Source organism: Pseudopipra pipra, chromosome 9, assembly GCF_036250125.1.
Source record: "Pseudopipra pipra isolate bDixPip1 chromosome 9, bDixPip1.hap1, whole genome shotgun sequence".
In the NCBI taxonomy this organism is placed as follows: domain Eukaryota; kingdom Metazoa; phylum Chordata; class Aves; order Passeriformes; family Pipridae; genus Pseudopipra; species Pseudopipra pipra.
This window is the reverse complement of record NC_087557.1, coordinates 21,518,842-21,541,420: the sequence shown is the minus strand read 5'-3', so window position 1 is coordinate 21,541,420 and position 22,579 is coordinate 21,518,842. Positions and strand designations below refer to the sequence as shown.

General features: G+C 43.1%; 1 protein-coding gene across 1 annotated transcript; it reads left to right on the top strand.

Moving 5' to 3' along the window:
- The first annotated feature begins 66 nt into the window (after nucleotides 1–66).
- C8A (complement C8 alpha chain) lies at nucleotides 67–20,256 on the top strand. The gene is made up of 11 exons (XM_064665088.1): nucleotides 67–306; nucleotides 2,412–2,508; nucleotides 3,429–3,573; nucleotides 4,701–4,845; nucleotides 6,411–6,600; nucleotides 7,892–8,092; nucleotides 9,391–9,631; nucleotides 14,080–14,208; nucleotides 14,893–15,050; nucleotides 17,118–17,340; nucleotides 19,762–20,256. The coding sequence occupies exons 1-11, from the start codon at nucleotides 188–190 to the stop codon at nucleotides 19,911–19,913; spliced, it is 1,800 nt and encodes a 599-aa protein (XP_064521158.1). The 5' UTR covers nucleotides 67–187; the 3' UTR covers nucleotides 19,914–20,256.
- The last annotated feature ends 2,323 nt before the right edge of the window (nucleotides 20,257–22,579 follow it).

Here is a 22,579-nt window from a genome sequence, read left to right as displayed (position 1 = left end):
TTTGTTTCCAAAAGGGCAAAGGCCTCTGGGATGTGTCCTGATTCTTTGTGAGTCGATCTGTGCTGTTGTCAATGATTTACCTCAGTGTTTTGGAGGCTGGTGGGCTCTGTGCTTCTTCCAGCAGTCCTGAAACTTAAAGCTTTTGTTTGCAGCTGATCTATAGCAAACATTTACATATGGGAAAACAATGTGGTGGAGCCAGTGTCAGCTCTCTCTTTTGATCCTGTCTATATGCCCCCTGGTTTTAATGGCACGCCAGGCCACGGCATTGGTGTGCGAGGAGCCCGAGGCATTGCCTACCCAAAGGTAAGTCTGTTCCCTCTCCAACTTTACATATAGAAATTACCAGCATGTCAGTCAGCCCATCAATTTTGTCCTGACTTGAGGCATGTGCACACCATGCTCTCTGTAAACAGCTACCAGGAAAAAAAAAATTATTGGCAGTTGTCCAAAGCCCAAGCTCAGGATCATAATTCCTTCTTGAAGGAACTGTTTGCACAATGGTTTTTCTTTTACTGATGACTATTAAGCCTTCCTAAACTTCCTTACTGAAATTACCATACTGGGTTTGGGCACTTCAAATGAATTCTCTTTGTGGGATGATTTATGAGTTAATATTTTTCATATTCTTTTTCATTATAATTATTTTACATTTGACAATGTGAAGTTAACAAGTGCATGTGAATAACCCAATTTTCAATCCAAGCCAGATCCTCACACCTCAATTTTTTTCTGTGAACAATATTATTAACCTATTTGAGTGTCACTTGGTCTTTGAAGGAAAGGAATAAACAAGTTACTTTTTTTCTAAAGCTATAGTGTCATGATAGGAAAATGGTTGGATTTTTTTTTTCTACAGTTATTAATTTCAGGCTTGTTGTAAAGGCAAATATGATTTAGAAGGATCAAAAAAAGGTATCAGTGATAATTGGAACATGGAGACAAGGAGAAGGCGGAAAGGAAAAAAAGTGTGGTAGTGATACACTTAATTATGAAGGCTTATTCTGATAATCCCTTTTGAAAATGAACAAAGACAAGATTTTTGATGTTTGATGAACTTATCAAACAAGGCAGAATAATGAAGAGGTAAATGTAAAATCCAATCGAAGGTGAGCCAATTAAGTACTTTGAGAAATGCTGAAGGATACAGCCCACAAATCCTCCTGTCAGAGCAAGAAGGCATCAATACATATGTGTCCTCCAGCTCCATTTGTCTGCAGGTTCCTGTTGATTTCCTGGAGACACAGTGGGTTTTTATCTCACACAATGATCTGCATCCACAGACTCCCTTGCTGAGCTGTTGTGGCTTTCATATAGTAAGTCTCTCTTCTACAGCTTCTGATGAATCCCCAATGTGCTCCATACCTCTGCTAATTATCAATATTTCTCTTTGGACTGCAGTCTTGTAAGTAAAACAGGCTGCTCATTAGTTAGTCACCAAAATAATACTACTAATAATGATGTTTTGACTTGGAATAACTCCTTGAAATGCTTTGAAAGCTATGGCAAACACAGAGTTGCATTAGCACTCCACAGATTGCTCCTCAAGACAAAGAAATGCATCATACAAATAAAGGTTGTAGGAGTTAGGACTGAAACAGAGATTGTAATGACTGGGCTGGGAGGAAAGAGAAGTATTTTCTTGCTGTAGTATAGTGATATTCAGTGTATGTGCAGAGTCTGATTCAACAGCCAGGAAGATACAACACCTTTGCCATTTTCTGCCTTTTTAGTCTTCCTTTAGTTATTTTCTTCTTCTCAGAATTTATGTATTTTGTTTTAGAAATAGACAACGAACAAATTTTTCATCAACATCCTTTGTACATTATTTTCTCAGCACTCTTGGTATAGCCATTCCCACCACTCCACAAAGCCCCTGGGAAACAGACCCTGACTTCATACGTAGCAGGAAAACTACTGACCATGAGTTCACACTGGTGTAAAAATAGTGAAATCAATAGATTTCAAACCATCCCTACTCCTGGAAATTGTGATGTGCTTTTGAAGAGAAAGCCAAAAAATAATCTTTTCTTTAAAACCTGTCTCTTTGTGACATTTGTTCTGTTTACTCAGTGTGTTTGCTCTTAAATATACATTATGTACATATATTTAATCATAATTTTAAATCTACCTATTGGAAAGGGCTAGGATCTCTTGGGAAAGCAGGAAATCCAAGACAAAATCCTCAAGCACTGCACCTGTGGCCCCTGTTCAATGCTGATGGTGAATACCCGGGTGGGACATCTCAGGTTGTAATACAGTCGCCTCTGCTAAGGGATGCTTCCCACATCCTACAACATAGGTTCCTGGTGGAAAAACACACACAGAGACCATTTCCCCTCTTCTAGCCTCCAGCCCTCCTTAGAACACAACTTCAAAGACCTTAGACTGGGCTCTCTCTCCCCCCTTAGAAGAAGCAGCAGAGATGTTAATTCTCCAGCTCCTGTCGACTGTCAGCTGAGCCAGTGGTCAGGATGGACTGATTGCTTTCCTTGTCAAGAGAAAAAAGTAAGGATCCACTGTAATGTATTCATTTATCTTCAGATGTGTCTGTGATGAGGATGTACACACATTAATTATATATATTATACATATTCATCATTCCAAAGCATCCAGTAAACCCATCCAAATATGATGGAGATGCTCCTCTACTTGAGAGGTTCTTACTTACCCTGGTGTAAACTGGGGAATAAATTTGAGGCAGCAGAACAGGAAGAAGAAAATCAAGGCAAATGGTGGAAGAATCAAGCCAGAATACTTGCCCAAGACCTTCTTCGCTTTTTATCTCAGATTTAATTAAGTATCCCCTGATTCTTAATGCAAATATTCCAATGAAAAGAAATTAGAAGCAGCCTTCATTCATCTGCTCCTGTTCTTAATTTTTATATCATTTCACATATGTCATCATAATTTTAGAATTTATTTTTAAATATCTAATTTTGCTTTCTACTGAGTTTATGTTATCCCTGCTTTTTTCATTCCTGTGGTTATAATCAGTAAATTATTTGGCTCTTCTCCCTTTCCGTTTTTTTTCCCCTTCCTAGTTTAAAGAGCAGCAATTCTCATTAATAATCCATCAGAAATGTTGCAGGATCAGTGTTGTAATTAGTGTCTGTGTCCATCTAACACAGCCTGTTACATTTCAGGACAAAGCCCGTGTAACTGGAAAAATGCCATATTATTTCCAAGGTATAAAACAGAGAAGAGATATTTCAAAAACATTCCTTCCAACCTCCTCTAAATTCCCACCTATCAACTTCCCACCTCTCTGCTGACGCTCCCTCTCCATTCACCACATACAAAGTCTTTGGGCCATATTAAAAAAAAAAAAAGGAATATAGATAAAAATGATAGTTTTGATTGCTTTATAGCCCACGGAGGTGATGTCTGTGGGGGATACAAGTGGTTGTCTCTGTTGTGTGCTGTAGCACCGGTACCGGAGGCTGGTGCAGCCGGCAAGGTTTGCAGGGAGGAGATGTGCAGGGCACCTCTGGGATGAGCAAACTTGTCATGCTGAGACCACGTGTACTGAACCCCCCAGCTGTGGGAAGGACTTTCGGTGCGAGGAAACAGGTGAGTGAATCAGGCACAAACTCCTGCCAAAGTGGTTTTTTTCCTGGTTGGGCAGCCCTGGGGTGATATCAATCCCCTGCCAACCAGGTGGCAGGACGGTGAACCAGTGCAAGGGGAAGCAGGAAATTTCCCCTCTTTGTTTTTAACCCCCACTTTTACAGAAATGCATCCACATTACGCTCAGATTTAGATAGAAAGAAGGCTGTGTGACACAGAAAATGTTAATTTTTCAGTAAAACAAAGAGAGTAGAAATGCTCTGCTCCAACTGCTGTGCTACACACTCACGGTCCCCTCCATGGGCACAACGCTCTCACAACACACTGCTTTTTCCCCCGCTAGAGACATAGTTCAATCATCAATCCAACTAGCAATCTGTTGGGGTGATTTATTTATTTTTAGCCATCCTCAGCTCTGAGGACTGGGATATAATATGGCTGTTCTCTGAGAGTTTGACTAGCCCTGACAGATTTTTGTTTCTACACAAATGGCTCAAACTTCCATCTTGAGCATCTAATGAAAACTCTATTAAAATTTAGAACCACACATTAGCTCTGCAACTAGCTCAGCAGCTGGAGTAGGTCACTGTCCTTCCACTGGGACAAGTGCAGCAATGCCAGATCCCTTCTGCCATGACTGTCATGTCAAGGCTTTCTCCTCACTCCCAGAGTCAAAAGCTCTTCCAAGGTGCCCTTCCTACAAACATCCATTCTTGCACTCTATTGCAATAAATCCCCCAAATACCTCCTGCAATGGGAACAGGCAAAATTGCACTTTATAAAGATGGAGTTGACTTCCTTAAGCCAAGTGGAGAAGCTATTCCTATAGCAACTTTCCAAGACCATAATTTTAGATAATACAGTCAGGGCAGTGAGGCAACCTCACCTCGATTCCCACCCCATGGGAGGGGCCAGCTTGAACTCAGAGCTGTGCTCACTTGGGTCGCAAAGGGAAACTTCCTGCAAGGAGCTTGGAAAAGCACATTCCCACTGGAAGAGCGCTGTGTTTAACACCCAGCATGACTTCCTGTGGCCCTGAGATATGGGTGAAAAAGAGTCCAACCAGTGCAAGCTGCCAGCAAGTGTTTCAGAAGGGCGGATAAGCCGTCGCCTGCATCTGTGCACTTTAGGTCGCTGTATTAAACGTCACCTTGTGTGCAACGGAGAGAGAGACTGCAGAGATGGGTCTGATGAGGAGAACTGTGAGGATGAAGATACTGAAAGCCCTTGTAAAGACCTGTTCCCAGTCCCGGGGTCTATAAAAGCAGTCCAAGGGTGAGTAATTAATCAATAGCTTCTACTCTCACAATCAAAACTGGATCCTTATATTGCTCTTCCTTAGTAATAGCAGTGGTCCATGAACTGACAGGGTGCTGTCCCATGCAACCACGGGTAGCAATGAGGGAGGCAAGAGGGTTCATCCCAGCTTTTATTTCAAATCCTCTCTCAGATTTACTATCTGACCTTGGCCTCTCCCAGCCACACTGTACTTGTGATGCCCTCTTTTTACTCCTGTAAAAATATATCCCAGTTATCTCACAGCTTTCCCCAGCTGATAAAAGTAATATATTAAAGCAAACAGCAGACTTTGGAAATGCAGCAGCCTGGTGGCACTCATCCTGAAGGAGATTTAACTCCAGGATTTAGGACTTCAGAGCACAGGAAGGTTGAACTCCACATGAGTATATGCAGAGTAAATACTCCTATCCAAGAAAAAATGTTTCCCTACTTCAAATTTTGATTGGGTGATATGGACAAAAGAGAAATTCAGTACAGCTTGAAAGGCAAGTTGTGCATTGTGACAATCTTGTTGTAAATCTTGTGTTTTAACCAAGATACTGCAGTTTCACTATGAAAACATGTCCCTGCCCACGGAAGGGAGGTTGGAATGAGATGATCTTTAAGGTCCCTTCCAACCCATAGAATTCATTCTAGGATTCTATGAACATGGACTAAGGTATGAGATTGAAGTCAGCCATTAGATAACCTTCCCATCAGCTCGATCCAATGCTCTCTGGAATCCATGAGATAAATGTGTCCCTGGTCCAGGGCCTGGGAGAGTCCACAAAAGTTTTTCAAGACATGTATTAATTTTCACTGAGAAACATATTTAATTCTGCTCTCTGATGTGCTTCTCCTGTAGAACATACAAAACCAATGGGGTTTACTATGTTAGTCTTAAAGGTGATTCCCTGTTGTGAAGAGAAATGCTGCTGTCTAGTTTGAATAACACTTTAATTTCAGGCCATGGAATTACAGAGAATGCTAAGTAATGGGAGGGATTTCAGAGGGCAGCAGATGTGAGGGCTGGAGAGAGGGAAGAAGGAGGAACAAGGAAATAATAAGTGAGAGACTTGGCAAAGCATAAGCTGACTGCACGTCTAGGGAGAGTGTTAACCGCCCTGAGAAATGGGACCATTATTAAAACGAAAGAGATGAAATTAAGATAGAAAATAATTATATGAAATGCCAGGAAGCACTTTGTGACAGTGAGATACATTAGGCTAAAGGGAGACCTGAAGGAATTCCAGGACTTTGGGACTTTCATAACTGTATATGCTGGGAGGGGCTGAACAACTTAACTGATTTCTTCCATTTCTAGCATATGAGTCCAAACTAATGTTTTGGAATTAAAATGGTTGTTTGTCTGTAATGTCTGTTAGCTTTGGGAAGGAGATAGCAACAAGAGAGCAAACCCAACCCAATTTTAAGTTCTATTTAAATTCCTCAGGAAACTCGAGGCTAGATAACCTGTAGTGTCAGGAGAGCCTATGACAGAGACTGTTGAGGGAATAAAACAGGAATGATGGATAACTTTCTGAATGCTATTTCTTTCCAAGATACAATATCCTAACACAGGAAGAGAGACAGTTTGTATACGATCCTGAGTTTTTTGGAGGCCACTGTGAGTATGTCTACAACGGAGAGTGGCGGGAGCTGAAGTACGATGCTGCCTGCGAACGTCTGTACTACGGGGATGACGAGAAGTATTTCCGCAAACCTTACAACTTTCACATATACCAATTCCTAGTAAGTGCTTTGAGTGGTCAAATTTAGCAGTGATTTCCCAGTAAAAAGCCAGACTTCCTACAGATATCGAATACATTTTATCATTCACTACAGGTTGTCTTTCAAGTTACCTTTCCCCAGCTGTCGCTGAGAAAACAGGCAATCGATGATATAAATGCTGTTTTATGGCACATCAAGGAACTAACATGCTTTATCACCCAGGCATTGCCACTGCTTACTCTGGCCTAGTCAGAGCTAAGAGAAATGGGCTTTCTCTAAATTCTGCTATTAATGAGCTGTAGAGCTTGCACAAGCCACTCACCTCTCTAGGGATGCTGGTGGCCATGTGTAAGACTGTAACGATGCTGCTGGTTCAATCTTTGAAAGTGTTTTAAGTCTATGGCATGGCTACAAAGGACATAAATCCAAATTCTGAGTGAGACAGGGATCCTGAAACCTATTACCGTGTATCACAATACCTGTAGTCCATGAGGTCACATATGATGTTGGAGACTGATCTTAGTAGAGCAGGGGTTCAGCCTGGGTCTCCCACATCGTCAGTGGGTGCCTTCGCCACACTGTGAAACATCCATCATACTTTTTGACATGAACGACTGAAAACACATTATTCCTAGGAAATATTAAGGCCACAGACTCAATGCAAGCATCTTTCATGTCCTCCTAGCAGGCAGAGTCCCCTGTGCCCCTTGGTCCCCAGTTTGAACACTGGGGCTGGCTTTTTACAGAGCCGGCAAATAGTACAGCCCAGATTCAGCAAGACTGCTCAATTCCACGCACCAGCAAGGTAAAGCTGTCAAGAAAAAGGTCACTTCTCTAAAACAGAGGCAAAACAATGTTTGTTTTCTGGTCTTGCCACCATAAATGGCTGTTGAATTTTTTTCCTAAATAAATTCATTCAGAAGCAGGCTGGAGAGAAAAAAAAAAAATCAGTCCAAATCATTAGGATTTGGCAGAGCTGTAAGGAACTGGAAGGAAGGTTTTATAATGGGAAGTGTCAAGCTATCTTAATAGGTAACATTACCAGTTCTGGTTTTGAGTAGCTAAACACAAACCTCTCCCCTGCTTGGAGATAGATGAAGCAAAATGCTTGGCTTTATCCACATTTCTCACATATTTCCAAATGAGATGTCATGTGACTTAATTCCTTATTCCACATTCACTGAAGTCAATGCCGGTGCTGTCAGGAGCATCACGGGCTTCAAGCAGAGGCACTATCAGCTCCTCGAAGAAATGAAGATTAAAAAGGAAGAGAAGTACCTGAAAAAATTAATGTCTGCTCCTTTCATTTTAGGCTCATGCTGATTCTGGATTCACTTTTGAGTTTTACGACGATTCAAAGGATCTGCTTGATGCCCTTAAAAATCATAAATCCAAAACAATGGGCTTTACCATTGGAATTGGGCCTGCAGGTTCAGGTATACTGGTAAACCTGGGCCTCACTTTATCAGGTGCCAAAGGATCCCTGAAGAATTTCACGGAATACACTGCAAAGGTAAAAAATCCCAACCAAATCAGTGATACATATGCTCCAGTCGTATCATCTGTGCATCACATGGTCTGGCTGTAACTTATGTCAGTTTATTCTCTCAATTGCATTTTTTAACACAGTAATTGTACCTTAATTTGTTCATGTAATTGCAAATGTATGATCGTCAGTAATCCTGTTTGCTGTTCTTTGTATGTTTTAGCAAACAGGGAGTGGGAATAAAATTGAATTACGAAGTGCCACAACACATGTCATCTCACCCCATTCTGTTTCATGGCTACATTAAGCACATAAATAAAAAAATGCTTAAAAGTGACAATGAGGGAGGAGGAAATATCAAGATGCTGATCCAAACAATAGTCCTCAGGGAATGGTCTCCAGTAGCAAATATATCTTGTTCAAATTAATACAAGCTGCCTTATGATGGGGAAATATGCTACTTTTTATGGGAGGTTAAAATACTGTGCTGAAAAAAATAGTACCTGGTAATAGGGTGCACTTCTCACAGCGGGCTTACATCATGGACTAGCTGTGATGACCTCTTTCCAATCTAATAACATGAGTGCTGGTATTTCCCACATTTACCGTGCCCCATCTCCACTTCTCGTGTGGCTGCTGACAGAAAACAATAAAGAAGAATTACTTTGATGGTGTTCTGAGTTAAAATGCCCTTAAAAGCTGTTTGAAATGAGCACCATTATAGTATTTACTGTGCCCTTGTCCAGACTCACACAATGTTTGTAGCTAAATGATGATCAGTTACTGGAGGAATCATTTAAAGGGCTGTTCTGGTTGCACTGGAGCCTTGTCCGAGGCAGTGGCTAATCTAGAGGTGGAGTTGTGGATCTGTTGGTATATCCAGGAAATCCTCCCCCATCAGCATCTTCCTGGCCAGGGTATTTCCCCACAGTTGGGCTGGGCTGGGCTTGCCTTGCCTTCACCCTTGTCCTGTATCACTGGTTGAGATTGTGAAAAAAGCAAAAGGGAATAAACACTATGGAAAAGAAACCAGAAAAAGAAATAGCAGAAACAGAGAATGGAGGAAAACCAAGTTGAGCCTCACACATCAGTAAAAAACCTCGTAGCATCCAACACCACGGCTTTGTCCTCAACCTCCACAGCACATAAGAAAAAAGACTCTAGAAAATGAATTACAATTTCTTTCATTTAAACCTGGGCTTGTTTTCATGCCTTCAATATACACTGACAGTCAGAGACTCAGGCTTTCCTCTGCAAGCCTAAAGACGAGAAATTTATTTTTTTAAATGAATGTTGACTGCAGCTTCTTTTTTCTTTACCTGCAGGACCTTGCATTCATTAGAGCTGTGACAAAGGTGCAGACAGCCCGTTTCAAGATGAGAAGGGACAACATTGTTTTGCATGAAGATGTACTGCTCTCCCTGCAGGAGCTTCCAGACACCTACAACTATGGCATGTATGCCAAATTTATCAATGACTATGGCACCCATTTCATGACATCTGGTACCATGGGAGGTATCTTTGAGTACATCCTCGTCATTAATAAGGAGGAAATGCGAAGAAAAGGTTAGAAAATGAGAAGCTATTCTCTGTTCTCAACTTTCTGCTCTAAACCAGCTCTTTCCAACCTGGTGACCGAGGGGTGGATCTCCACAGCCATCTGCTCCCTGGGCCCTGGGAGGGTGGGTGCTCATCAGCACGTCTTTGCTGAGCTGTCTGGTCCATCCCAGCACATGATAGACACATACTCATCACAAGCCCAAAAATGCATGGGGGGGATGACATAGGGGTATCCACACATTCACGAGATGGATGCACTACTGGCCACATGGCAGGGGATTAGCTTGAGTGTCACAAAATGTGCTTCCCAGTCTAATGTCAGAAGTATCTGGGTGAGGTTTTGGTAGTTTAAGAAGGAACCTGAGCATTATCTTCTCCATTTTTTCAGTGTCACTTGCCAATCTTCTCCTATTTCTTATAGTCTTTGTTCTGGCCATTCTCATGAATGCTCAAGGTTTGCAAACTCATCCAGAGTACAGCAAGCCAGCCCACTCACTTTTTAGCCTGTTCATAGTGAAGGCTGCAATTTTCTGTAAATGGAAATAGCACACTGTACTTGGCAGTACCTCTACCACTTTACTCTGTTCAGTGTCATATCTGAAGACTAACAGACCTCTGTTAGCTCCAATTCTCAACAAATTAGAGTGGATGAGGCTGGAGAGCCACACCTTTGAATCTCAATTAGATAAAATACCTACCATAGATATCTAGAATGCAAGAATAGCCATTACTGGTGAACCAAAGCATAACATTTTTCCTCATAAAAAACGTAAGATGCAGAATAATAATATGGTACTTTAGTACACTAACCAGATTGCCAACTTTTTGTAAAGGTGTCAACAATGCAATAGATCCCACTTTCCCTATGGACCATCACACCACTCTGCAGAGGGTACCCAGGTAACTGCCTTGGTAACTCCAGGCTGGACATGTATGCAGAAGGAAACCGTGATCTTGGACAACATGTGCAAATTGCTGCAGTTGGTGCAAATTCCTGTAATTCCATTAATTCCTATAATTTCCATGGTTCTGCCCCAAATTCTGCCTCTGGTCTGAAACGGTTTGGTACCAGCAGCACTAGGATAACTATGCACTCCATATTGAGTGTTAACCATGCCAATTCTACAAGAAATCACCAATTCAGAGAATTTTCATCAAGTTCCCAAACCTCTAATGTTTGGAAATGTGATGCTTCTTCAAATCATTTCTTCACTTTGAAGAGTGAGTGATACAGAAGTGAACAAGGTCTTGGCAAGCAAGTCTTTAGGAAGCAGGCTGCCAATTTCAAAGGAAGAGTGAATCAAAAGCATGTGGAGGGAGGCTGTTATTTTACTTTATCTTGTGTTTGCTGTGTATATAAGGGGGAGATTTATTGCTACGAGATGCTTTATCTTGGGAAAGAAGGATGTTGAAGTTCAGCAAAAGACAAAAATGTGCCCCAGTAGGGATGTAATTTTCATTCTAATGTAGCACCACTGTGTATTTTTCATCTAATCCAGGCTGTGCTAGTGAGTCCACATTTACCAAGTCAGCAGAGCTCTATGTCACACGACGCTGACCCAGAAGGACCCACCTGCAAGTGTCTGATATGCCACAGTCTAAAAGCATTTAGTAAAAAATCCCTGATTTTTCTAATGTTGATCACAGCCATGCTTGAAGGCTGTGTTTGCAAGAGGATTATCCTCCTTCCCTGAGGAATGGTCAGGATCAGGATATAAGTGCTCAGATCTTAAAATTAGAGCTTCATAAGATGAGCGTGAAGCTCTGCAGATGCCTGGAGATGTATCGCTGAGTCCCCACAGGGCTGAGGAACATGGCACCTGCTTTAGAACAACCACTGCACCCTGAGAGCCCACCTAGCTCACAAGGCTGTGTGTTAAATGCACTGCAAGAGAGAATATTCCTTTTTTCATAGACCAGCGACTAAAACACATGCCCAGGAAAAAGACCCCTTGGCTGAGTCCTCCTTAAATGAGAGACAGCTTTAGGTGGCCACTGAGCATTTAGCTCAGCACAGACATGAGATGGACTTTAGGCATTCAGACAACCTGAATTTTGAAAATTAAATCACCTTCTCTGTTTAGATACTTGGGAATAGACCACACTGCAGAGCTCAGGACTGCAGTTTTGCTGCCAGACCCATTTCTAGCTTTCAGGCTGCAAGGGCTTATATGGATGTGGTCATGAGTGAAATAAATACATATGTCAGAAAGAGGTCCCTTGTTGCTCTGCCATCAATATTTTTCATTACTTGTTTTTAAAATAGATTGTTATGGTTCTATTATTTAGCAGAAAACAGTATAATGTGTTCACATATTACAAGAACATTTATGGGAGAAACATTATGCACAGAGTAAATTAGAAAGAGTCTTCATATATTCTGATTAATTCAAAATGCAGCAGTAAATCTTATCACTTGAGCACATTTAACTATCACAAATTATATCATATAAAAAAAACCTATCAGGACTCCCCCCTCAAGTGCCAATATTTACTATGACCACCCTTTTGCAATGATAACCACTTTTCATTTATCAAGACCCGATCTTGCTGCAACCAATAGCAAATTGTATTGACAGACCCTCGCTGAACATAATTACTCAATGGGAGCCATGGCAAATCAATTAATCAGGGTGTTCCTCAAGTTTAATTTTATGGCACTCCAACACCAATATAAGCAATCACTCACATTGCTTTGGGTGAATGAACTTTACCCACTGTGTTTACAACTGTTGAACAGTTTAGTACAAGTAATTGAGTGCCACACATTTAATCTTTCTCAAGGGCCCAGTTTTGCAATGGGATGCAATTCCCACTGAAGTCTTGAGAATGCTTTAGCTGTCACCAGTTTGAATCTGGGACTTGTAGCCCCTTCCTCATGGATGAGAGGCTGGAGGCTGGACATGAGCCAGCAATGTGTGCTCACAGCCTAGAAAGCCAGTGGTGTCCCAGGCTGCACCGAAAGCAGTGTGGGCAGCAGGTTGAGGGAGGAGATTCTGCCTCTCAGGTGCTGTACTCAGCTCTGGGGTTCCCAGCACAGGAAAGACATGGAACTGTCGGAGCGAGTCCAGAGGAGGTCAACAGAGATGACTAGAGGGATGGAGCACCTCTCCTATGAGGAAAGGCTGAGAGAATTTCGGTCATTCAGTCTGGAGAAGGCTTCAGGTGTCATAATTGTGGCCTTCCAGCACTTAAAAGGGGCCTATAAGAAAGATGAGGACAAACTTTTTGTCAGGGCTTGTTGTGATAAGATAAGGGATGATGGTTTTAAACTAAGAGAAGGTCAATTTAGATTAAAGAAGAAATATTTTTACAATGAGGGTAGTGAGGCACTGGCACAAGTTGCCCAGAGAGGTGGTGCGATAGTTAAACGTGCTCAAGTGGTAAGATTTACTGCTGCATTTTTAATTAATCAGAATATATTAAGACTCTTTCTAATTTACTCTGTGCATGCCCCCTCCCTGGAAACATCCAAGGTCAAGTTGTATGGGGCTCTGAGCAACCTGCTCTAGTTGAATGTGTCCCTGCTCAATGCAGGGGATGTTGACCTTTAAAGTTCCCTTCCACTTCAAACCACTGAACTGCTGGGGTGAGGCAGTTCAGCAGACAATGCTCCAGGCTGGGACTCGGATGGAGATTCCATCTTCAGACCGTTAAGTCACGATGCACTAACCCCACTGACCTCTGTGCTTCCCTTTCAATACCATGGTATTGATCACCAGGCTGCTTTGTAAAACATTGTAAGGTTCTTTGACAAAAAAGAGCAATATAAAAGTTACCTATTACTTACAATACTCGTACTTATAGAAATCAATGGACTTTTTAACTACTAAAGAGTAGTTATTTTATTTGCAGTACACTGAAGTGCTTACATAAAACCTGGCTGTATGAAATATGCACATTGCTTACCTTGGTGAAACCATCTCATTAGTTCCCTTCTTCCCCTCTGCAGTCACTTCATGGCTCTCCAGTTACATATTTTCTTGATGTATGTGGCAGTGCTGGTGGCAGCAGCCCAGCACCAGGAAGGCTCTAGCAGCTCTAAGCACACAAACCTGCAAGTTGCTACTTAAGCCACCAACAGGTGGGTCAGATCCTGAGTTCAGGAAAATTAGTGAAGATCTATTGATTTCAGCTGCTGTTCCCAGCTTTACCCTAATTATGAGTTAGCCTGTAAAAAAATAATGGTTTGTTTTAAAATATATAGATCAAACAAGGACATACATGCCCAAAGCCTTGTGTTAAGATATTTACTTCTAATGTTTTCTAAGAAACAATTTTTATAAAAAAGTACTATCTTCTTCACTGTCCTATGCCCAGAATAGCTCTTGACTTTGAAATACAGGCCACGAAAGCAACTATTTTCTTCAGTAATAGAAGAAAACAAGTAGGAAAATTAACATCCTTCCACTCAGCATGAGTCACTGAATTTACCTGTTTCCTTTGTTTTGCAGCTGTCACAGGTGAGGAGATCGAGGCCTGTATTGGCCTGTCACTTGGCCTTACAGCCAGTGAGAATAAACTGGATCTGGGTGCATCTGTGTCATACTCTGACTGCCAAAAGAAAGGATTTCTGAAAACTGGTATGATATCATGGCAGATGTCTGTTAAGGCATCTTCTGTGTCACTTCTTCTGGTCACTTGGGCATGGAGATTCAAGCAGGGTCACACAAGGAATGAAAAAGAAAGCTCTGGTGCCATCTGTCAGACATGGTGGGACCACAGCAACTTTGAGTTCAGGTCTCCAGGATTCCTGGTTGCTCTTTAAAGAGCAGGAATGAATGTAACAATACCTGGATTAGAAGCACATATAAATAGAGGCAGTGGGGTGGCTGGAAGGCTGCAGTCCTTATAGCAATGACAGACTGGGCATGCATGGCAAAAGCAACATGGCAACTAGTAAAAAGTCAAAATTGACTAAGAAAAATACTCAAAGGGGGTAGGAAATCCCAAATTTGTACATTACTTAAGGAGATGTAGACAGTGTGATCTATTGCCCATGTCCTAACTGAAAACCAAGGCTGGAGGTGTGCAGGCTCTTCAGGTCTTATCACCTTAAAACATTTGGGATGCTTATCTTGTCACTGACTACCTCGTGATAAAGTGGCAGGGCTCACCCCACAAGCAGGGAACACTGAGCTCCCATCGATTCCAGGAGGCAGCTCACTGATAGCCCCCTGCACGATTGATCTCACCTCCATTAAGCAGCTTCTACTGCATGTGTGGAAACAGTAACTAAATAATATGTGTGTAATTCAACTTTTCAGATCGTGAGAGCCACAGTGCAGTTGTGGAAGATATTATTCCTCGGATTAGAGGGGGAGATACCAGTTACAGCGGAGGGCTCTTAAACAGTTGGGATGGCAATATGTATCGTCACTGGGGAAGGTCATTAAAATATAATCCTGCTGTTATTGATTTTGAGGTAAGGCTTTTCTGCAGTTGAAGAAACTCTGCCGCTATAAGGAATGAAAGTGTAGTCGAGCAGATCATTTTGTATTTTTATTGTGATCCCATCACAGAACAAGATTAAATGTAATGGGCCACTGATCTGGTAACCTCTTATTCATTTCACAATGGGGAGTACATCTCCCATGGACCTCATCCACAGGGAGATGGACAAGGAGCTTAATGCTGGATTAGTGCCGAGTTAAGTTTTTGATGTGTTCCTAAACAGCTTCACAATGAATTGTGGTTGCATTCATTCCTATTATTCTCCCTGACACTGTCCACCCTCCTGTATAAGCAGGCGACTTGCAGGGGGCTGGGGAAGGTGTTTTAAACACCCTCCAGCAAAGGCTCTGCATAGACAGACCCCCCTCAGGAGTCCTCAGAGCAGGGAGCTCCTGGCTGTTTTCCCAGGGGGGTCCTGTCTTTCTCCACACTCCAAAAAGAGGGTCTGTAGCCATAAAAAACATCAAAGCTGTACTCTCCCTTTAGTTTCACTGAAAGCCCCATAAAATGGAAAGATCACTGAAGCATCTAATATAGTTTCTGAGATGAGGAGATGGGTGCAAGCAGAGGAGATGGAAAGGGAGAGGGAGCAGCAACCCTACAAACAAATACTTGAGGGACAGAGATGGCAGAGACATGAGGAGGTGGCCACAACTCCTCAGCTGTGGTCAGCAGTGCCACATGTATCCTAAGATGCCAAGATCACTGGTCTCCTCCAGGAGAGCAGCTGTGGGGTGTGGGGGAAGGACCTCCATCACAGCAGGGACATGCAGCTGCTTCTATCCCTCTTGTCTTCATTTGAAAGCACATTTGAAACCTCTGACAGAGAGTGGGAGAAGGGAAAATGGATCTGTGTTACTGGCAGGGCAAGAAGGATTGTGCAAGCCTTCCTGGGCAGCACCCTGATGGCAGAAAGCTCTGATAGCGTAGAAGCACTTTCAGTTCCAGCTGCAGGTTATTCACCTTTCTGCACAAGTTCCCATCAATGCAGGGCAAAATTTATTGCACTTTTCCAGTAAACCATGTGCTGACCTCTCTGTTGGCTGCTCCAGAGCTGAGCAGTCACTCTGCAACCGAATCGGCCGATAAGAGCTCGTGTCCACTGCAGCAGCTCTTATCTGCAGTTCCCTCAGTTTGTTAAACAGCCTTGTGCAAATTTGCCTAAGAGCTCTTACCAAAACCCAGCTGACCCTGATCCTCCCCATGAATCACTCTCACTATGCCTTGTGCAATGAGATGATGCCCAGCTCTTCTTTAGGAATAGTTTCCACCAATTTCTGGCCTTGACACAGTGTTTGCACAGACGCATGGATGGACAAGTATAAATAACTGTTCTCAGACAGTCCTGAGCTTTTACCTTTAATATTCATTTGAATATTACTAGTCAGTTGGGCAAGTTATAATTACAGCTGCCCAAACTGGACTGTTTTTGCTGGTGTACAGGAACTTGATTTTGCTACTGGAAATATGATGAGCAAGTTATATTCTTAAAGCTGTAGGTTACAGTATTATTTCACTACATCATGACAGTACATTTCACTACATCAAAGGACAAAAAATACATAGGCGATATTCTTCATTCTCAGCATTTACTGGTTATTTCACAATCTGGACACTGTAAGTGGTAGGCTGGCAATAAATTTTGATGAGTCCCTCTGTCCAAAGCTCTTACCAAAACATTTTCTTCAAAAAGGCAAAAAGCATGCAAGAATCTCAGAGATTGTGACAGCACTAAGAAATCAGTCAAAAAATGGGCTTACTGGGGTGTTTTAATTTATCATTTGAATCCCTACTAAAACTCCAAAGCATGTCCAGAGAAGCCAATCCCACACAAACCTCTAAGATGAGGAAGGTTTTGGAACGGTGGTTTCTCACTGGGGCCCATCAGTCGCAGCAACACATTTGCATGATGTACATGCAGCTGTCGAGGAAGACAAATGAGTTTTTCCCGAGTCCTGAGTTTATCCAGCAATGTCACAGCGTCTCAGTGATGCCCAGCTGAAATTGTTTCCATGCTATCCATCTCCATCCTATGCAGCTGCAGCCCATCCACGAAATTCTCCGCAGAAGCAACCTTGGCGACATGGAAACCAAGCGGCAAAACCTGAAACGGGCTCTGGATGAATATTTGTTGGAGTTCAATGCCTGCCGCTGTGGGCCGTGCCAGAACAATGGAGAACCCATTTTGGTGGGGGACACCTGCTCCTGCCAGTGTAATGCGGGGTCCAGGGGCCCTGCCTGCGAGCAGACTGAGCGCCGAGGTAAGACCCTGCTGTGCACCTCAAACAGGGGAGGGCAAAAAGCAGCCAACAGACTGGGTTTCCCTCTCCACAGGTTGGATATTAGAAAAAGGTTCTTCACCTGAAGGGTGGTTGGGCACTGGAAAAGGCTCCCCAGAGAACTGGTCACAGCATCAAGCCTGAATTCAAGAAGCATTTGGATGATACTCTCAGGCACATGGTGTGACTCTTGGGGATGGTCCTGTCTGAGGCTAAGAGCTGGACTTGATGATCCTTGTGGGTCCCTTCTAACTCAGCATATTATGATTCTATGAACCAACAGCTCTTTGCATCCACGCATCAATCCAGCCTTCACTTCTGTATCACTTTTGTTGCTGGGCTATCCTGAGCAGTCCTGCAAGAGACTGAAATTAGCAGCTCAGGAAATGGCTTTAAACTGACAGAGGGCAGGTTTAGATTAGATATAAGGAAGACATTCTTTACTGTGAGGGTGGTGAGGCCCTGGCACAGGTTGCCCAGAGAAGCTGTGGCTGCCCCATCACTGGAAGTGTTGGATGGGCCTTTGAGCAACCTGGTCTAGTTGAAGGTGTCCCTGACCATGGCAGGGGGGTTGGAATGAGATGATCTTTAAGGTCCCTTCCAACCCAAACTATTCTGTGATTTTATAATTACTATAAATAAAGTGGTGGAAATTAGGGTGTGTTTAATAGCTGGAGATTTACCGAGATGTTGCAAAGAGCTGAGCTGGGTGGCATCATCCTGGTAAAACCCCGCTGCCCCCACTGCCCATCAAGGGGGGAGCTCTGCCTGTGTTGCTCTACAGACATAGCTCATTACTGTAAACAAGACCATCACCTGGTCCTTGCTGACTGCCATGTCACATTCTTAGGCTGGTGATCCTCCAGAGGGCTTGTGGCATTCCACTAAGGATGTCTGCTACAAGGATGAGAGCACAAACCTCGAAAGTCAGGGAGAGAAGGGAGGGGGAAAGGGTCACGTGAAACAACTGGGAAGTGGTGCTTAAACAACATGCCACCAAAAATGCTGTTTTAGTAAAAAATTGCCACATAACCAGATTCCCCCCCTGCCACTCCCTGAGATGCATTTTAACTAGAGGGAAGTATCTATTTTGGGGTGAAAAAATTGTTTTTCCAAAGTGACAGGCTTCTATTTATGTTTCCTTTATCACTTTATATACTATCCTAAAAAATTAAATGGGTGGCAACAAAAGCCAAGCTTGGAACATGTTCTTTCATCTCCAAAAAAAATTGCAGTTCTTTCTGGGTATTTTTGTCTTGATTCATGATGACAAAAAAAATCCAAATCTCAGCACATGAAGCTGGCAGAAAAATCCATCTTCAGAGCAGTTCCACCAGGCAGAGCTCCAGGCCTTCAACCATGTGCTCATCACTGAGGTCTCACACTGGAAAATCAAAGCTGTGATGAGCTAAGGAGTTTGAGCAGAGCTGGGTAGATGGTTTATGAAGCTGAATTCAAAAGCTTTGCTTCAGTGACTGCAAAGTGGGTTTCTTTAAAAAGCTCAGGTTCTCTGAGTTGCCTCCAAATCCAAGGAATTTGCATGGAAGGTTCAGGACCTGCCCCCAAAAGAGCACATGGAGAGCAGAGCATAGGCCAGCCTTGTGCTCCCTGATTTTTGCAATAGTGGGGACAGACACACTTCTGACTCATGCACAACTTTTAGTTTCAAATTTTTAGTTCCAAAACTCATTTAAGAACATAGTCAGTTTTTTTAAAGCACAATGTTTCAGCAGATGGAAAGCCCAGCTTTATACCCAGCACTAAGTAAGAGCACACACATCCATTTGTGCTGTCTGGATTAATAAAGTGCCCAAGCCAGGCATGAAGGCCAGATGAGTAAATAAAAAACGACAGTAAATGACAGCCATCAAGCATTCCCATCATTCAGGAGCACCGCCATAATCCATAGTATCGACCGCTCCTGACAACTCAGTCTGTACTGTGATGGAAAAGCCTTGAAATGACCCATCTCCAAAAGGATGAGCAGACTTTCCACAACACCTCCATGACATTAGGGGACTATTGTCCCTCTTCCTTGGTCAGGGGTGACAAAGTTAGTACAGAGAGAGCTGTCAGGTGCCCTTTGGGAAAGGAGAGCCAGGGCACAGCCTTTCGAATGAGCAGAGAAGAAAAAGCTGTTGGTGTTTGAGGTGATTCATCTCCCCTGGCTTCAAAGGGCCTTTATCTCAACAGCTGTCCGTGTGCTGGGCACTGCTGGGATGGAGCAGGGAGTCCATAACCAGAAGGGTTACAGCCAGAGCTGAAATCCCAAAGCGTTGTTGGCATTCTGCTCCATCTCCCTCCCCTGCTCCCACCCAAGGTAGGTGGCTGTAGGTGGCACTTCAGAACTAAATACTTCTTTTTGTTTGTTTGTTTTTCCCTTTCTTTTCAATGTGTTTGCAGGTGGTGTGACAGATGGGCGCTGGAGCTGCTGGTCAGGCTGGTCCCCGTGCCAGGCGGGCACGTCGCGGCGCAGCCGGCAGTGCACCAACCCCGCCCCACAGAATGGTGGGCAGCCTTGCACTGGGAGGGCCCTGCAGAGCAGAGCCTGCTGAAAGCCCACAGGTACCCAGGCCAGAGTGGTTTGGAGTCTGTGCTGGGCTATAAATACTCCAGGCATGCAATGGAATTACCCTGAAGACAAATAATTGGCTGGTATTGCGTTTCTATACATATGGAGATGTGCTGGATTCACTGTACAAAACCTGCCCAACTGCTTTGGTGGACTGAACACATGTTTTGCCTCACCAATTGTGATGGGAGCCCCACTCAGTGCACAGCAGCACAGCTGTAGTACAGGAGATGGTGGAAAATTCACACAGGTGGCTTTGCTGCTAGATGATTGTGGGGCTACAACATGTCATGAAATAAATTTACCGCAAGTGTTTACATAAGTAAGCTTGACTCTCAGAAAGTTTATATATTTGCCTTCGCAAAATACAAAAAGAAGCTCATGATCCTTGCAGTTTTATGCAGCTGGTATTGACATATGTACCATGGAACTTTTGTAAGCTGGCACTGTCAGATTTTTAAGTCCAGCATATTGGCCAGGGCTGCATTTGCAGCAAAGCCATATGCTGCTCTGTGTGGAGAAGGCTTAAGCCTAAAAAGCATCATTGCAAAATGTAAACCCAAACTGACGAAGAATTTAAAATAAATAAATAAAGTAATAAATGGAGAGGCTCAAACACAACCATTCTGCAGAGGATGTTCACACATAAGCAAAGCCTATTCTTCTGTGAGACCAGTGATGAATTGACTATTAGCACGCAGGCATTTTATCTCCCAGGCACCCAGAGCCTGAGAAGATGCTAACGGGCTGCTTGATTTAAGGAGCTTTTTTGAATGTGAGACGTAAATCTCAGCACAAGAATGCACACAGTATTGAACTGTGCCCAGAGACCAGGGCGAGAGCCTGCAGCTCCCTCTTCTTAATGAACTGCCACAAAAAACTGGGATGGGTGGAAGGCGAAAGGTACTTCATTTTACTGAGCTTTTCATTACAAGGGAAGAACGGGAAAAAAGCCCTGAGAAGGAATCAGGCATTATGAACAACAACAAGAGCACCAAAACCTCAAAGCACAAAGCAGCCCTTTCTATATACATATGAATGGAAAGAAGGAGTAGAAAGGAATCATGGTTTAGTGAAAGAAATTACTCAGGTATAGCTCTGGTGCTTGGAAATGCTTGTTTTTCAACAGCGTGTCAGTGGGGATTTATAGGCTGACGCTCAGCTGATGTAAATCAGTGTTGTTCCTTCACCATGGCTGATTTATGGTACCTGAAGATCCGGCCCCATATTTTCTTTTGTGGGCATGTTTGCCAAAGGACAATTTTCCATCACTTCTCTTTTGCTTGTAAATGAAACCATAGGCTGAAAACAACAAACCATGTTGTCTTGAATCCTCAGATGTATTTGTTCTGTGAAAAATCCCTATGATGAATAGCAAAGCTGTGGCTTTCTAGCCAACTTTGCTTTTCCAGGTGAAGGAGGTATTTACCCAGAGAGGAATTTGCTCCCAAGGGCCTGATTCTGATGTCTTCTACGTTAGGAAAATGCAGCAGCATGAAGCACCCACAGACCAGTGTGATTTACACTTCTCAAAGGAACAGGAAATGTAGGATCTCAGCAGGTTTTCCCATCCGTGGTTTGATCAATGCTGTTTGGCATTGGGCTACCAGGTTATGTGGAAACATGAGACAGGTCTCTTATACCAAGGAACAGTTTGACTTATAGGTGATTCTTACCTTTATACCAACTGCTTAGAATCACAGAATCATAGAATAGTTTGGGTTGGAAGGGAGGCCTTTAAAGGTCATCTAGTCCAATCCCTCTGCCATGATCCCACCTTCAGCTAGACCAGGTTGCTCAGAGCTGGCCTTGGATGTTTCCAGGGATGGGGCATCCACCACCTCTCTGGGCAACCTGTGCCAGTGTTTCACCACCCTCACTGTAAAAAAGTTCTTCCTTATATCTAAGTCTGAATCACTGCTCTTTTAGTTTAAAACCATTAGTTTAAGTAGAAACATGAGACAGGGCTCTTATACCAAGGACCAGTTTGGCTCTTAGGTAGTTCTTACATTTACACCAACTTCTTAAGACTCAGGAAAATGCTTGCCAACAAATGAGTATAAAGTCACCTTAGTCAGAAAGCCAAGTATGCTTCTTTTGTGGCCAGAGGGAAGAAATTAATGAACAGAAAGACCTGATGCCTTGGAGGGTGGGGAGGGATGGGGCCTGCAGGAAGGGAACCTGCATCCTCAGCTTTTAGACCTGTTTCTAGAAGGATAGATTACAAGCTAGAGAACCTCAAAAAAGAATAAATCCAACTGCATATAAAATGCCACTAGGAAACACATATAAATAAGAGCAGAAAAAGCTACGTTTTACCTGCAGTTGTTCATTCTCATGACTCTGCTCACAACCCAAGGCACTGAAATACAAACCCAAGGGCTTCCTTTAAACACCAAAGGCATGTGAGTAGTGCCCCTCTCCTCTCACTCCAGTCCTCCACTACCCCCAGGGCTCAAATATCAGGCACGCTGAAGCGAAGCTGAAGTCAAAAAAAAGGAAGAAGCTGCCTGTAAGGTCTGGGGGGGGAAAAAAAAAGAGAAAAGATTATGAGCAATTACACATTTACAATGGCAGTTGAAGAAGCTAATATATCTCCTGCTGAAGTGGGCAGCATGAGAGTTGTGCAAGATGAGATAAGCAGCAGAA

Bases quoted from the DNA above. Each gene is read 5' to 3' on its own strand.
- C8A (XM_064665088.1), top strand. From the start codon at position 188: ATGTGGTGGAGCCAGTGTCAGCTCTCTCTTTTGATCCTGTCTATATGC. The intron at 6,601-7,891 runs GTAAGTGCTTTG...CTTTCATTTTAG, and splicing joins TTCACATATACCAATTCCTA to GCTCATGCTGATTCTGGATT. The intron at 8,093-9,390 runs GTAAAAAATCCC...CTTTACCTGCAG, and splicing joins TCACGGAATACACTGCAAAG to GACCTTGCATTCATTAGAGC.